General features: G+C 44.8%; 1 protein-coding gene across 2 annotated transcripts in view; it reads left to right on the forward strand.

Moving 5' to 3' along the window:
* The first annotated feature begins 816 nt into the window (after nt 1-816).
* The window catches only part of CASTOR1 (cytosolic arginine sensor for mTORC1 subunit 1), a 77,224-nt gene continuing 62,047 nt past the window's right edge, over nt 817-15,993 (forward strand). Inside the window, exons 1-2 of one of the 2 annotated variants that reach the window (XM_033956850.1) lie at nt 817-1,553; nt 4,442-4,512. In XM_033956850.1, the coding sequence (XP_033812741.1) occupies nt 1,441-1,553; nt 4,442-4,512 (184 nt within the window). In that variant the 5' untranslated portion in view covers nt 817-1,440. The remainder of the gene's footprint in view (nt 1,554-4,441; nt 4,513-15,993) is intronic. The other variant, XM_033956849.1, reaches the window with a different exon arrangement.

Raw genomic sequence — 15,993 nt, forward strand, 5'->3', positions numbered from 1 at the left:
TTACTTTCTCTTCCTTTCTTTTTTTTTCTCTCTGCAGGTAATTAGGGAAATCCCTTTTCTTCAAATTCACTGAGCTTTGGAACAACCTCCCTGCCCCGCTGCAGAACCTAGGCTCATTCCAATTATTCTGAAAGTATCTGAAAACCTGGCTTTTCTCCAAAAACGTAAAGCTCTCTATTTAAAATGTAAAGCTAGGAATCTTCTTAACCTCTAATTTCTTATTATGTCCTTCCTTCATTTATACCATGCTGAGCTCTATCTTTATGGAGATGATGCAGTCAGGGCAGGATTAATTCGTTGAGGGCCTCTAGGCATCAAGTACACGGGGCCCCCTGCCCCGCCCCACTCCACCATGTGCCCAGGTGGAAACAGGAAGCTGCGTCAGAGGGAAGCTTTGGGCAAGCAGCACCGCTTGCAAAATTACTGTTCCCGTTGCCTTTCTTACTCGCATTGCTTGCTTGTCTTACCTTCCGTCGCTTGGGGGGGGGGGGGGGGGGAGGCATTGCCATTTGGAAAAAACAATGTTGATGCCCCCCTTCATCAGGCCCCCCTGACCATTTCGGGCCCTAGGCACGTGCCTACTTGGCCTACTGGTTAATCCTGCCCTAGATGCGCTATACAAACTTAAGGCTGGTCCTGCGTCTGTTCTCTCTGCCACGCCCAGCCTGGCCTTCTCCAAGGAAACAGCCGCACGTGTGGGTGACGTCACAACTGACGTCGCCAACTCGGCCCTGGTTAACGAAAGCTCGGATTAACCCCCTCCGAGGCTTCTGAGCTCGCGCACCAGGCTCCCGCTCCAACGTAGCCCATCGAATTCTCGTCAGTTATTTTTTGTAACCGCCACAGCGGTCGGAAGCCAAGACGCCCTTGTCCTCTTCCTTAAACGAAAATAGAAATACTTCTTCCCAGAGAGTCTCCTCAGGATCCTGTCAGTTCCCAGCGGGAGGTTGGGGGGAGGGGTGTCCAGCCGTCTTCCTCCGTGATTGGTGCGAATGTTGCCAACCAACCAGGCGCTCCCGCCTTCTTCCTCCTTTGATTAGTACTAATGTTTCGCGCCGGATTGGCCACCCGCTCCGCTCTCCGCCGGGATTGGCCTATGGCTTTCGAGGTCCCGCCTCCCGCTTCTGTTCCTCCCACCCGTCGCCGGGCTCCCAGCCTACTACCTCGTTTGCCGGAGTGGACGTTAAATGTCCTCGCGGAGCCGTCGCTACCAGCCAAGTAACCGGCTTCCTCGGGGCCTTTCGGGCTGCCGCGAAGAAGATTAAAGAACTGTAGCTGCGAGAGAAGCCGCACGTCCTCGTCCGAACAAAGCGAGGCGGCCGAGACACGCGGCGGCTTTAAGGGGGCGGAGACTTAGGCCCCGCCCCCGAGAGGTTCGGCTCCCATGCTGGGCTCGATGGGCGCCTAGTTCGGCCGCTCTGGAGCCGAAGCGGGGCGGCCATGGCGTTGCAGCTCCTGGATCACCGGGTGCGGGTGACGAGCGTCGAGAAGAGCGGCCTTTGGCTCTACACCCACCCGCTCATCAAGCTCCTCTTCCTGCGCCAGCGCAGCAGGTACCAAGGGGAGGTTTTGGCCAAGAGGGGCTCGACAGTCCCCTTACATCAGGGGTGTCAAAGTCCCTCCTGGAGGGCCACAATCCAGTCGGGTTTTCAGGATTTCCCCAATGAATATGCATGTGATCTACTTGCATGCGCTGCTTTCATTGTATGCTAATAGATCTCATGCATATTCATTGGGGGAAATCTTGAAAACCCGATTGGATTCCGGCCCTCGAGGACCGGAGTTGCCCCTGTCTGTCCTAAACCAAGCTACAAAGACATGCACTGTAACTCAGATGAACTCATCCTGAGCTTATGGTCTTTTGGAATAACCCCAGATCTTTCTTACATCAGGGGTGTCAGTCCCTCCTCGAGGGCCGCAATCCAGTCGGGTTTTCAGGATTTCCCCAACGAATATGCATGAGATCTATTTGCATGCACTGCTTTCATTGTATGCTAACAGGATTGCGGCCCTCGAGGAGGGACTTCGACACCCTTGCTGTACATTTACATAACATAACTTTATTCTTCTATACCGCCACAATCGGACGATTTCTGGGCGCTTTACACTGAAGAGAGCTGGACAATCAGCGAAGTACAAAATACAAATAGTAAGAGTAGAACGCTTTCCTAAGAGTAGTCAGAGTAGAATTATTGTTATTAATGTAATTTCTGTTTAGGAAATGAATTTATCAAACAGTACAGTCTTAATTTCTTTCCGAAATGCGCCCTAAGCCAGCTCCACTGATGTAATTACCTAGCCAGGACTGCTGCTAGTTTGAAACGAAAATGTCCTATCCAGAACAGAGCTGTATCTATTTCGGCCATTGTGGGGGTTTTCCCCCTAGTCAAGGTATTTTTTTAAGAATAATATATTTTATTGATTTTCAAGAACAAAGCAAAATAAAGTACAGAGCAACACAGAGTACAAATCAAACCAGTGAGTCCCAAATTCCGTCGCATTTCACCATGAGGCTCTACATCCCTCCTCCCAAATATATAAATAGACAAAAATAACAAAGAACTAGCCATAAAGCCCATTCCAGTGTGTCAGAAACAGAAAAAGTCAAATATTCAAAAGATGGCTACGAGCTCTGGGTGTCAGAGTAGACCAAAAGGGTTCCCTGCTCAAACAAAACACCCTCCCCAGCTCAAGGTATTTTTTTATTGAGTGTTTGAAAGTGCTTGGAAATAACAATACAGTAATATAAAGAATCGCTTTTAATACTTGCCCCGCTTTGTTCTTATTTAAAAATTCCTTGTTCTATTATTAACTGCAATTCATGTTATGTGACTTTGCCTAGTGGAAGAGCAACACAATGTGGAGATGTTGCAAGAGATGGGTCGGGCACTGCAATACTTGCCTCCAGTTTCTCACCTGCTGAAGTTTTGGTTGGGCTTTTTGGTTGCTTGCTTGGTTTATGATCTTTGAACATAAGAACATTAAGAACATAAGAAGTACCATCTCCGGATCAGACCTTCGGTCCATCAAGTCCGGCGATCCGCACACGCAGAGGCCCTCCCAGGTGTACACCTGGCATAATTTGTAGTCACCCATATCCTTCTATGCCTCTCGTAAGGAGATGTGCATCTAGTTTGCTTTTAAATCCTAGGACGGTCGATTCCGCAATAACCTCCTCTGGGAGAGCATTCCAGGTGTCCACCACTCATTGCGTGAAGCAGAACTTCCCGATATTTGTCCTGAACTTGTCCCCCCTCAGCTTCATTTCGTGTCCTCTTGTCCGTGTCAAATTGGACAATGTAAATAGTTTTTTCTGCTCTATTTTGTCGATTCCTTTCAGTATTTTGAAGGTCTCGATCATATCCCCTCACAGTCTCCTCTTCTCAAGGGAGAACAATCCCAGTCTCATAAGTCGATCCTCGTATTCCAGTTTCTCCATACCCATTACTAGCTTTGTTGCTCGCCTCTGCACCCTCTCCAACAGTTTTATATCCTTCTTTAGGTTGGGAGACCAATATTGGACGCAGCTCCATTGGCCCCAGAAACTGCTGAGGAGTTCTGTTCTCTGAAGGGATGCACCATGTAGAAGAAAGTGATTCTGAATCCCCTCACCCTGCCAGCCCAGTCAGGAGAAGGGGGCTCTGCCCCTCACCCCTTAGGGTGCAAGGGATGGAGAAGGACCATTGGCCTCCCTAGACATATTGCAAACGAGCACACAGTGTGCACTAAAAATATTAGAAGTTGTGCTCATAGGAGCCAACTTTTCAAAATTATTGGGGGGGGGATGCTAAATTACCTCTCCCTAGATAGTCAAGGAGTTTAAATATTGGGGGTGCTCAAGCACCCACAGAGCTGGCTGCTATAGGTGTGCTCCCTGCGTTAGACTAGGACAGGCTTTATGTGTGGCTTATTTAAGAGTTAAAAAGATTTCCTCTTACTCTGGGAAGCAGGCAGGATGCTGGCATGTGCTGCACCTTACATCTGTTTCCTATAAACTGTTTCCCTGTCCTACTGCCGCTGGTGACTTGGCAGGCTTGGTGGTATTTCAGACCTTGATGCAGCTATCAAAGCTGCTAATTATTTTTTTTTTTTTTTTTTGGGGGGGGAGGAAAGTTGATTATGTATACAATGGGGAATAGGTGGAGATTAGTTTTTCTCTTTCACCAAAAAGCTGCACAGTAGCAACTTATTCACTACCTGAACCAGCGTTTTTGTAGGCCACAAAGGTCCCAAAAATTTACCCTGGGGTTTTAGCCTATCTTATGCTTTGGACCTCCTAATTTTGATTGCCCCATTGTGTCTCCTGATAAAGTGAAAATTACAGTTCTGCCCATATGTGCAGGGCAAACTGGATTAGTCTGATTTTTTGTTTTTTTTTTATGACAGTCCTGCTGACTGACTTGCATGTCATTAAATAGATAATTTTGTTTTCTTTTGCTAGATGCAAATTCTTCAGCTTGACAGAAACTCCAGAGGATTACACAGTCATGGTGGATGAGGAGGGTTTTAAAGGTACAGTGCACACACATGCATATTTTGGCAGGGTGATTTGGTGGCAAGTGCTGTGCAGAGGATCTGGATTTTGTACCTGGTATCAGGACTCTTCTTCATGGACGGGCTGGGAAAGCCATAGAGGCAGCTTTTAAGTTTGGGAACCTTAGAAACCTAGCAAATAACAGGATACAAAGGGAAATGGGTAGCTGGTTATAAGAAAGGTTTGGATAATTTCCTAGAGGAAAAGTCCATAGTCTGTTATTATGACAATGGGGGAACCCTCTGCTTGCCCTGGATCGGTAGCATGGGATGTTTCTACTCTTTGGGTTCTGGAATCTTGATAATCTTTTGGGTTTTGAAATCTTGTCACTCTTTGGGGTTTTCCGCATGGAATGTTGTTACTCCTTGGGTTTTGACCAGATACTAGGGAACTGGATAGGCCACCATGAGAACGGGCTACTGGGCTTGATGGACCATTGGTCTGAGCCAGTAAGGCTATTCTTATGTTCTTAGATAAAGGTCATTAGCCTTGCATGCTGCAGTGCTATGGGCACAGGAGTCCTCTTTATGTTTGGGGGCGTGTTAAATCCTGACACCCAGTTGTAAAGCAGTGGTGGCATGTGAGGTCTGCATTATTTGGGTTTCAGATGGAGCAGTAGCTTGTGGGTCCCTGGAAAAGGACTGTAGCTAGGAGGGCTGACTTGGGTAGTACCTATTAAAAAAAAATAGGGGAAGGATCTCTGGCTTCCTGAAAAATTAACCTTTATAGCAGGACAGCCTAACTGGCATCAGTCCCAATTAATCTAGAAGCCTATAAAGCAGTGGAAGAAAACAACTTAGTGAGGAGCTATCCACATGCAGTGTATATAGGTATGAAATGTGTCCCCCCTCCCCCTTTTATAAAACTGTACAAAAGGATTTTAGTGCAGAGCATTCAGTGCGCTGGCCAGCGCTAAAATCCTCTTGCACAGTTTTGTAAAAGGGGGGTTTAGCTGTTTGCCATTATAGTGTTGGATACCATGGGGTTTGCTGCTGGGTCACTTGTGTGTTAGAGAAAAGGCCACATAGTTTTCTTTAATTGGATGCCTCATACTATATTTGTGTTATATTAGCAGGTGCTTTAATAGGCCCATGAGAATCAGAGAAGATGCCTATGGAGGAGAAGAGGGTCCTTGAGTTATGTAATAGCCTGCAGCTTCTGTATTTCCATACCTGGTTTTATCAAGTTAGGTACGATGTCAGTGGAAGCTGGGTAGGTGCATACCTACCGTGTTTCTTCAAAAATAAGACAGTGTATTATATTAATTTTAGGCCCAAAAAAGGCACTAGGTCTTATTTTTGGGGTATGTACATGATCATCTCTCCCTTCCTCTTCTTCACCCCAATTCTTCCTCTTTCCTGTCTCTCCCCCACATGTGCAGCATCTTTCTTCTCCTCCCTCCCATCCCTTGTGCAGCAGGACCCTTGCCCAGTAACACGGCAGAGTGAATTCAAGGGCAGACAAGGCCGAAGCAGCCTTTTAGAGTGCTGCCGGCCTGACACTGCCTAGGGAGGTAAGTAGGGCTCACGGCCGAGTTCTGATGGAGAGAAGGATGGTGATTCGGCTGTGTGGCAGGAGGGAGGGAGTGACCACTCAAGGGTCCTGCTGCACAAGGGATGGGAGGGAAGGGAAACTGCCGTCAAATCCCGGGACTAGATCTTATTTTGAGGGTAGGGCTTATATTAAGACCTACCCTGAAAATCCTGCTAGGGCTTATTTTCATAGAAACACGGTATATGATCATGTCAGGAGCTTGTCGCAGAACGGTCTTTCTATTCAAGATCCCCCCTTCCCCCAATTTGTGTGTCTGGGGAAAGGGTCCACAGTGGGTATCTGTATGACTCACTTCAGAATATGAACCTTCCTGAGTATCTGTCTCAATATATAGGGCAGGCTGAAGAGGAGGAGAAAATGACATGTCTGTGGCCTGCGGGTGCTGCACCGCCTTTCCTTGGCCCCAGCCTAGAATGGAGGATTTGCTATATGCTCTTAAAGTGCCTGAATTCAGTAAGAGAGAGAGAGACCGCTGGTGGAGAGGGGGAAGGGGACCTGTTGAAGCAGGACTTAATCCCTGAGGTTGGGGAGTTCAAAAATTTGGATCCATCCCTTCCTCCACCTCATACTTGTTAATATGAAGTGTCCCATCTAAGCACTTGACCCCTGGCACGTTCTGACTTGTAAATACATTTTTTGACTTTGCTGAGTTCATAGTGGTTTGGTTCTGTGCTTGTGGTGTATGCAGTGGGTTGGCATGGGAATATGTTCTGACTTTTTTCATTATTGCATGTATGTGTGCTGTCCTAATCTCTAATGACTGGCTTTTCTTTAGTTCTTGATTGCTATATATCTCTGCCTAGTCTAATTTGGGCATGATTAATTTGAGAGCGGACAACTCCCAACCCCGAGGTGTTGGATGTTCTGGCTGGAGTGAGTAGAGTTAACTGCTGAGTCACTTTTAATCACCTGCACATGCGAACATGCTGCTTGCTTTTGTTTTTCTCTGAAACCTCAAATCTGTATGTTGCTGCTTCCAGTCTTGTTCATATATGTGCAAAGCTTCAAACTATATTTTGTCTTGTCTTCTGGTTAGAGGGAAGGATACTGCAGAGAATGACTGAAGGAAGATTATGGAAAATATTAGTATAATGAATTTCAGAGTGCAGGCCAGCAACAAGATTAACTGTTTCTGGAAAGCAGCTGTATTTCTGTTCCAGATACACAGGAGTCCGTACTTAAGCTGTTGATTTCCCACTTCCCGCAAACTGCAGGAGAGTATCACTTTAAGAACTCTAAACTCCTCCCCCTTTGCAGTGGAGAACAGCACCCTTGTCATTTTTTTCATTCTGCAAGCGAACTCTGAAAGTGTGTTTTGCTCTGCTTCTCTCTTGTATTTTTAGCGATCTAATTTAAAACTCATTTTTTTTCTGCCTCAAAACTGTTCATTTTTGCTAGTGACTGATGTGACTGCTTTTCTATCTGGAGAGAACTAATGGCTCTAGGCTTTCTGATCATCTTTTTGTGCTGATCAAGACAGGACGGGCCAGCTTTCTTTGCCAGATGGATCCACATGGTGATTCCATCTTCCTTCGTTTCCTGCAGTAAACAGCCACCTATTTCTCTTGCAGCACATTCTACGAGAAGTGTAGCAACCTCCTGGGCAGAGTCTCAGGTTGTTTCACTACTTGGGCTACTCTTCACACTTTTACATAGTTCTACAGAGTGGACGTGGCGATTCGAGAGGATGCTGCATTCGGGACCTCGGTTCTGTGGGCAGGCTCATCTGTTTCTTTCCCCCCCCCCTCCCTCCAGATGTTTGCCACTGCTTTGATATGTCAGTTCAAGTATGGACTCCTGTGAATCCACAACAGAATGATAGTTTTTTAAATTTAAAGACGACTTTGAACCTTTACATTTCTGGAAAGGCTCACTTTCAGTTAGAAAAATCCTAACCTACCGATTGTTCCAAATCGACTCCTGTTGATGCCCTCCAACTGACTTCATCCCCCTCCTGATGTTGTTACAATTTATGTTCTTCTATCCTATAATCCACTGGTCCCCAGCCCTGTCCTGGAGGACCACCAGGCCAATCGAATTTTCTGGATAGCTCTAATGAATATGCATGAAACAGATTTGCATGCCTGTCACTTCCATGATTTGCAAATCTCTCTCATGCATATTCATTAGGGCTAGCCTGAAAACCCCATTGGCCTGGTGGTCCTCCAAGACAGGGTTGGGAATTACTGCTATAATCCATTGTATCTTCCCTTTATCTATCTTGAACTGAGCGTCTGTCCATATTGTCTGTCCATACCTACCAATACCTCCATATCCTGTGCCGTTTCCCCCACAGTCGTATCCAGCTTCCTTATGGCAAGAAAAAGTGTCTCTAGGGTAATTGCTGGCGTGGGGGGTCGGTTTTCCAGCTTCTCCTTCGTTCTTCCCATCTTGCAATTCTACCACAGGGGAAGCTCCGCCTAAGTTCAGCTGTGGTGTCTTCTCCTCATCTCTCCCGCTTCCAGGGGGGTGTTTGCGGCGGGAGAAAGTGGGCATCTCTCCCGCTGCCGGGGTTTAGCAACCGTGTTAAAGTTTTGAGAATGTGGCCCTCGGTCCTCTTATTTTAACCGCGGTGATCTACAAGGTATCACAATATATACATTTTTTATGCTTATCTTATGTTAATAAGTTTTACATCTATACTATAAATTCAACAGATAGAATGTTAGAGGTGGGTGAGCCTCTCCCCCCTCAGATGTCTGAAGGATCTGTAGGATTAGTTTGAAGCCCTTCCTACCACCTGAAGTGCATCCTTTACCCTTCAGAACTTGCTAGTTGAGGCATGGTATTATAAGCTTTTGAGGAAGTGAACCAGTCGGTGACTGGGTGTGGTACTTTGTGTTTGGGAGACAATACATGGAAAGCCAGCTGAGTCAGCATGGCTGATGGATGCTGACGTAGCAACACCTTGTATATTTGGAGAAATTCAGTATCTGCTGAGGACTGGCTGTACTTCTACTGCTGAGAAAACCGAGATCAAAATCCAAGCTCTGTTACTGGGCACAGGAACCATACTGCAAATGAGCAATTAAATGGCTGTAATTTCAGAAGCAGCAAAGACTGTAAAAACAGGTAAGTTGCAAAGTGTGGTTTCAAGTTGTTGCATGGAATGTCTTCTTCAGGAGTTGCATTCATGCATGGATACCAAAAGCATATATCCATTATCAGGGTCCCAAATTTAAATATGTGAGTTCATGTGACTTATGTAACATAAGGATTAGTTTTATAGTAAGTGAGGTAGAATTTTGGGTACAAAAATTGAATGCAGCTGTCCCTGTTTATCAATCTGATTTGAAAGTACTAGATCAGGGGTGTCCAACCCATGGGCCGCAAGCTGTATCGTGCAGCTCTGCTTGAGGGCAATGCGGTGTTTTGCAAGGCCCCGCTCAAAGGCGATGCAGCGTTATCCTCTGCCACCCCCGGGTGTTTACTTTCTGGCTGGCTCCCTCAAGTTTATTGGCATTTGATGAATCGCTTATACAATATTTCTAAGCGATGTACAAGTTAAAAACCGCCAGGTGGTGGTCTCACATATATTTTATACAAATTAATTATAAAACAAACAATTAACATTTGGACAATGGGGATAGAGACAAATATGAGTATATAGGAGAGGAGGGAAAAGTTACAATCTCTTTATCTGTTGAAATTAACATAAAAGGGAAAACACAGTAGGGAATAAAGGGGTTTGGGAAGTAAGATAGTCTTAACCAAATGTGGAGGGATTGATATAAGATGCGCTATGTATCAAAGACGTCTTGAAACAAAAAAGTTTTTAAAATTTTCTTAAAAGCCTCCCGTGGCTGACCCGGAAGCGTTCCCTGTGATGTCGCAACATCAGAGAGAAAGCATCCTGATCAGCCACTGGAGGTGCGTAGGAGCCGCTGCCCGCAGCTTTGAGCAGAAAAACACTGCAGCAAGATGGACAAGGGAGCCAGCCTGAAGGTAAATATCGGAGGGAGGGAGAAGGACGTGTTGGGACTTGAGAGGGAGGGGCATGAACTTAGGACACAGAGGGAGGGAAACATGGGCCATAGGGAGTGAGGGAAAGAGAAGCTGAGGTGAGGGAAGGAATAGAAAAGGGAGAGGGAAAGAGATGGTGCACATGGGGAGATGAAGAAAGAGGAGAACTGTTGGGCAGAGAGGGGAGAGAGAGAGAATTATTGGACATGGTGGTGGGAGTTGAGGTAGAGATGCATGGGCGCAGAGAGAAGGGGGAGAGCATGCTGGGCTGAGGAAGCCAGGCCTGTTTTGGGGTTTTTTTTGTTGGGGGGGTTAAGTACAGAGGGGGAGGGTATTAAAAGAAGTGCCAGATTGGGTGTGGGGGCCAGAAACAGGACTGAGAGAGAGATGGTGGGCAATGGTCTGAAGGGAGAGAAGTTGGACCTGAGGTGGTGTGGAAGAAGAGGGAAAGAGATACTTGAAGGGCAAAATGTTGGGAGGTGAAAGCGAGAAATGGTGGACCTGGTGGAGGCAGGCAGGGGGAGAAATAGGATGAGGGGCAGTTGGGAAGAGAAAGGGAGAGAAGTTGGATCTGGGGAAGGGAGGGAGGGAGAAATGTTAGGCCTGTGGATGGAAGGCAGAGATGCAGCAGCATCTCTTTTTTTTTTCCCCCCTCCATTTTATTTTTCAGCATGAAGGGGGGAGAAAAGAAGAAAAACAGAAAAGAGAGGGATCTAAATGTTGGACCATGGAGATAGAGGAGGAGAGATGAAACCATGGAATGGCAGGAGGGAAGAGAGCTGGGATAAGATGATGCTAGGGGATGGAAAGAAAGGGACAGGGAATTATAGCCCGACCAGTGGAGAGAGGGAGGGGGATTCTGAAAGTGGTGAGCCATGTGGATGAGGTCAAAAGGGAGATGACAAGATGAGTGAGAGAGCAGTGAGTACAGTGGTAGAAATGTGTTAATGGGGAGTAGATAGAAGGGAATAGGAGGCTGGGAAAGGAGTGATATGGGAAATGGGAGAGCTAGGGACTGAAAGAAATGGACAATTGAGAGGTCGCTGAAAATTTAAAAAGAAGAAGGGTGAGAAAGGCAAGATTTCAGTGGACGGAGGTAAAAAAAATTAAGAAAACTGAAAGGGAAAAATCAATACGTTGGAGACAGGCATATGGAGGAAATGGAACAAGAGAGAAAAGGAGAAAAAAATGGACAGTAGACACTGGAAAGAGAATTGGTAGAAGATAGACAAAAAGCAGAAAGAGAAACCGGGACCAAGATGATGGAAAAACAAAACATCCAGACGATGAGGTAGAAAAAATTGTTTTATTTTGAATTTATTAACTAGAATATGTTAGCTTTGGGATATGTACATCACAATTATTTTTTGTATTCAGTGGCGTAGTCATATACAGCTGATTTGGGGGAGGAACTGGAGTCCAAAATTAGTGAATGGGCACCAAAGTTTCTCCCCACCTGAGTGCAATTTATAAATACTAGAGCTATTGGGGATCCCCAAGTCCTGCCAACTGAAGACATCTTACTCCAGTCTGGCAACTCAAACTCTCCAAGCTTTGCAGCCAATGGCAATATCCTCAAGCTGCCCCTGCTTTCATGTATGCATGGGTGGGGGCAGGGAGGAGGGGAGGCAGCAGCTCTGCAGAATTGGGGAAGGGGATGAGGTGGCCGTCAGTTGGTGAGTCTTGGGGATCTCTACTAGCTACAGCAAGGGAGATGTTCATTTTGAGGGAGCCCAAGCTCCAGTGAGAAGCCCAAAAAAGCAGTAATATTTATCCTGACTGAACGATCCTCCACGGGTGCCGCTGACAGCTGATTCAGCATCCCCGCTCTGATGGGAGAACTATCACGAGTGGGGATGTGGAAGCCTGTGGCTGCTCCCACTGTCAGCGGTGCACGTGGAGGATCACCCAGTCAGGGTATTACTGCTTTTTTGGTATCCTCTCCAAAGTGTTTATTATTAGATACGTACATCTTCTATATTAGTGATTGTAAATTTGGGACCTGCTCAACCTTTTTTTTGCTCATCAGCTAGTGTTAGTATTTGTGCCCCAGAATTTTTTTTTCGTCCCATGCGGCCCAGGGAAGCCGAAAGGTTGGATACCCCTGTACTAGATGGAAGTTTAAACCATAAAAGCTTGCATAGACTGTCTTTAATTGTAAGGCTTGAGAGCCAGTAGCAACTTCCACCAACCATAAGTGTGGCTTTCAGGTTCTCTGTTTCCACTAGAGAATGACACGGGGATAAATTTTTCCCTGTCCCTACGGGAACTCATTTTCCCGTTTCGTCCCTGTGAGTTCTATTCATGTCCCTGCCCCATTCCTGCAAGCTTTGTCCTGATCTGCACAAGCCTCAAACACTTTAAAATCATGTTTGAGGCTTGTGTGGTTAAGGCAGAGCTTAGAGGAATGGGGCAGGGACAGGATGGGGGAAATTGAGTTCCTGTGTCATTCTCTAGTTTCCACTCAGCTCTGTGCTGTTCTCATGAAAATGTGAGACCAGTGTGGACATTGATGCCTTTTGGAGAAAGTAAAGGTTGAGGGGTGGTTAACAAGCAGGAAGGAAAGCCAGTTTGGAGAGGAGTGGCCACAGGACGATGATGTAGAGAAGGATAATCATGGACTTTGAGAAAGATTTGTGTTGAAGAAAGCGCATAACATTTTAATTATACCAGTTGTTCTAAGTGGCTGCATCACAGCCAAGCCAAAGATGAATTGCATTGTGTCATTGGAGGAGATCCCTTTCCCCCTTGCACAAAGCATTTGCAGCTCGGTATAACAATTTCACTCTCTTTCCCGTGTTGGTTCCCTTACATCACTTTGGATGTCCCTTTGTGTACTGAAGCTGAAGCAAGATGATAGAACAGTTTACCACAAGGAAGTGTATTGATGCTGATCTGTTTCTATTTCCATTTGAGCGATCAACCAATTCATCTAAACACAGCTTTAAAAAAAAAAAAAACTTAATGTAGCAATCGTGGTGCAAGTAAAAGACTTTGCCCAGCCTGAGTCCACCCTCAGCCTAGTTAATGTAACTGTGTATTAGTTATGAACTTTAATAAAATCTAAATAAGAGACAGGGCAGCTGTGACACGGAGAACTACGTATCGAACATCTTACTCTTTGTGAGAATCTGCTGCATCTTGAAGTGGCCCTGGAATGTTTGTTGTGAGCTTCTACACCGCTACTAATGACTGGGGAGTAAATTTAGAGCAGTTTGCATGAGCTTCTATAAAGGTGTTACAATGCACGAGCTTCTGTACAGGTGTTACATGGGCCCTATACAGAGTTACAGGGGCTTCTGTGGCGACGTTACAATACCAAGTTGTTAATACTGGCATAATTATGCCATAATCAATAATAATAATAACAGCTTATATACCGCAATACCGTGAAGTTCTACTTATGTTGCATACTTTTCAAGATTCACGAAGAAACAGTAGAATCGGTACTTGAAAGATCATCCTCGTGCTTGCAAGCTCAAAATGGGAAGTGAATCCAGCTGTAATTGTAACCTCTGTGCTTACCCTCTGTTTCTCCCATGCTGTGTATCCTTGCTGGAATATCATTCCTAGAAAACCCAAAAGAGCCAGGCGCCAGCCAAATGGAGACCATTAGATAGTTTCCGTAGCATACCTGAAGTCATGCAAGAACTTCCGTAGAGGAGGTAGCTAACATTTACATCTGCTACTGGCCATAAATGAGCTTGGAGATCATGCCACAAGGTTTAGTAAAAAGGGAGGAGGTATATTTGTCTATTTTTGTATTGTTGTTACTGAGGTGACATTGCATAAAGTCATCTGCCTTGACCTCTTTGAAAACCCCCGGATTATAAATGATAATCCACATTTTCTCTGCGTACAGTGTGCTTTTGTGGGTTTTAAAAAAAAATGATTGTTGGTAGATCATTTTGACTTGGTCATTTTAAAAGTAGCTCGCAAGCCCAAAAAGTGCCCTAGATCATCTCTTACCCAAGTTGGCAGGTCGATCGCTAGTATGCAAAATAGGAGACCTATGCTGTGAAGAGGAGCAGACTGAGCAAGGCCTTATGATCTGCTTAGTACTTGAGGATGTTCCTTGTGTTTTGGTGAGGCCTGTTCTTATCATTTAGAAAAGAAATAAAGACCATACTCTTCAAGAAATCCCTGAAAAAGACCTAATACCGCAAGTTTAATTCCTCTCACTAAATCCTCAACCCTAAAACAACCAGCTCTACTCTTTATTTTCCTTGAAAATGACCAGATATCTTTCGGAATACATCTTCGATAACTCTTTTGTAATCCGCCTTGAACCGCAAGGTAATGGTGGATAGAAGTCCCTAATGTAATGTAATGTAATCATTGGCTAAGCATAAGAATTTGTACAGAAGATGAAAATCAACACAAATGATAGATGAGTTAATGAAGAGGTAGAGTAATTTGTATTTGTAAAGATCAGAAAAATCTCTTATTAACCACCCAAGGGTATTTGGAATCTGTTGGCTTACTGGAAATGAGAGAAATATATTTATTTATTCATTCAATTTTCTATACCGTTCTCCCAAGTCAACATGAATTTATTCAGGTATTCAAGCATTTTCCCTGTCTGTCCTGGTGGACTCAGTCTATCTAATGTACCTGGGTCAATGGGGGGATTAAGAGACTTGCCCAGGGTCACAAGGAGCAGCGTGGAATTTGAACCCACAACCTCAGGGTGCTGAGGCTGGAGCTTTAACCATTGCACCACACTCTCCCCTGTGAAAATTACTTTGTGCCTAAAATAAAAAACCTTAACATGTAACAAAGTTGATAATTGATTTGTTCAGGTTATACGGATTTTCCAGCAGTCTTTCTTTCTGTCTAAGTGTATCTGGACTTTGGCCTTTGAGTTTCCAGGAGGGGAGTTGGAGCAGCTAGCACCACAGATACTAAACAACCTGTTTTCACAAATAATGAACGATTTTTCCCTAAAGCATCTCTCAAACCCCTTCCCTCTTGTTTCCTCCCTGTCCCTCCTTTTCTTGACTTTATTGTAATTCTCCCCTCATGGTTATGAACTGGCAAGACAGAGAGGAGAAGAGTATTGTCCGCAGAGATAAAGAATAGAGGAGCGGGGAAGTGGGTTTAGGCGGGAAGATAAGGAGCTCAGTCTTGGCCATGTTCAATTTTAGAAGACAGTGATACATTGGACGACAATGTCAGACAGGCAGGCTCAGACTTGAGCCTGGATTCCTTAGAGAGATCTGGTGTGGAGAAGTAGATTTTGGAATTGATAGAACTCTGAAATGCTTTACCGCTTGTATTATGAAGTTTAGGTTCCTGAAATCCCTGAAAACTTTCCTGTTTTCTAAACACTTTGTAAACTAACCATTCTAGTTTATTTCCTTTGCTAAGTTTTATGTAATGGTTTTTTTCCATTATTGTTAACCCGAGTTGAGCTCCTTTTGGTTGATGACCCAGTCTATAAAATTAAGAGGTTAGGTTCCCCTTAATTATGCACATCCAAGGTCGGGGGTGGGGAGGGATGTTTTTGTTTTCTTATGAGTTCAAATAAAAATGGAGAGATGGGGTTATTATGTGTTTCTTGTGTTTGAAGAAAGTTATTAAGTAGGGGGGGGGGAGGGATATGGAATCTGAATTAGATTTTAATAGATTATTAAGTGTTGTACTTAAGTAAAAATGATGTTATATACTGTTGCACTTATTGTAAGTTTCAAAAATGAATAAAGAATTTTTAAAAAAAGGTTTAGTTAGATAAGTATTTAATGCCTGTTCCAGAGCTGGCATTAATAAATGTATTATGCTGATGCCACTAATTGTACATGTAAGGAGCGCTTTTTAAAAGGGGAAGTATACATATTACATTACATTACGGATTTCTATTCCGCTTGTACCTTGCGGTTCTAAGCGGATTACATTGGAAGATAACTGGGCATTTCCAGGAAGTTACATTACATTGGAGATAG

Source organism: Geotrypetes seraphini, chromosome 8, assembly GCF_902459505.1.
Source record: "Geotrypetes seraphini chromosome 8, aGeoSer1.1, whole genome shotgun sequence".
Taxonomy (NCBI): Eukaryota; Metazoa; Chordata; class Amphibia; order Gymnophiona; family Dermophiidae; genus Geotrypetes; species Geotrypetes seraphini.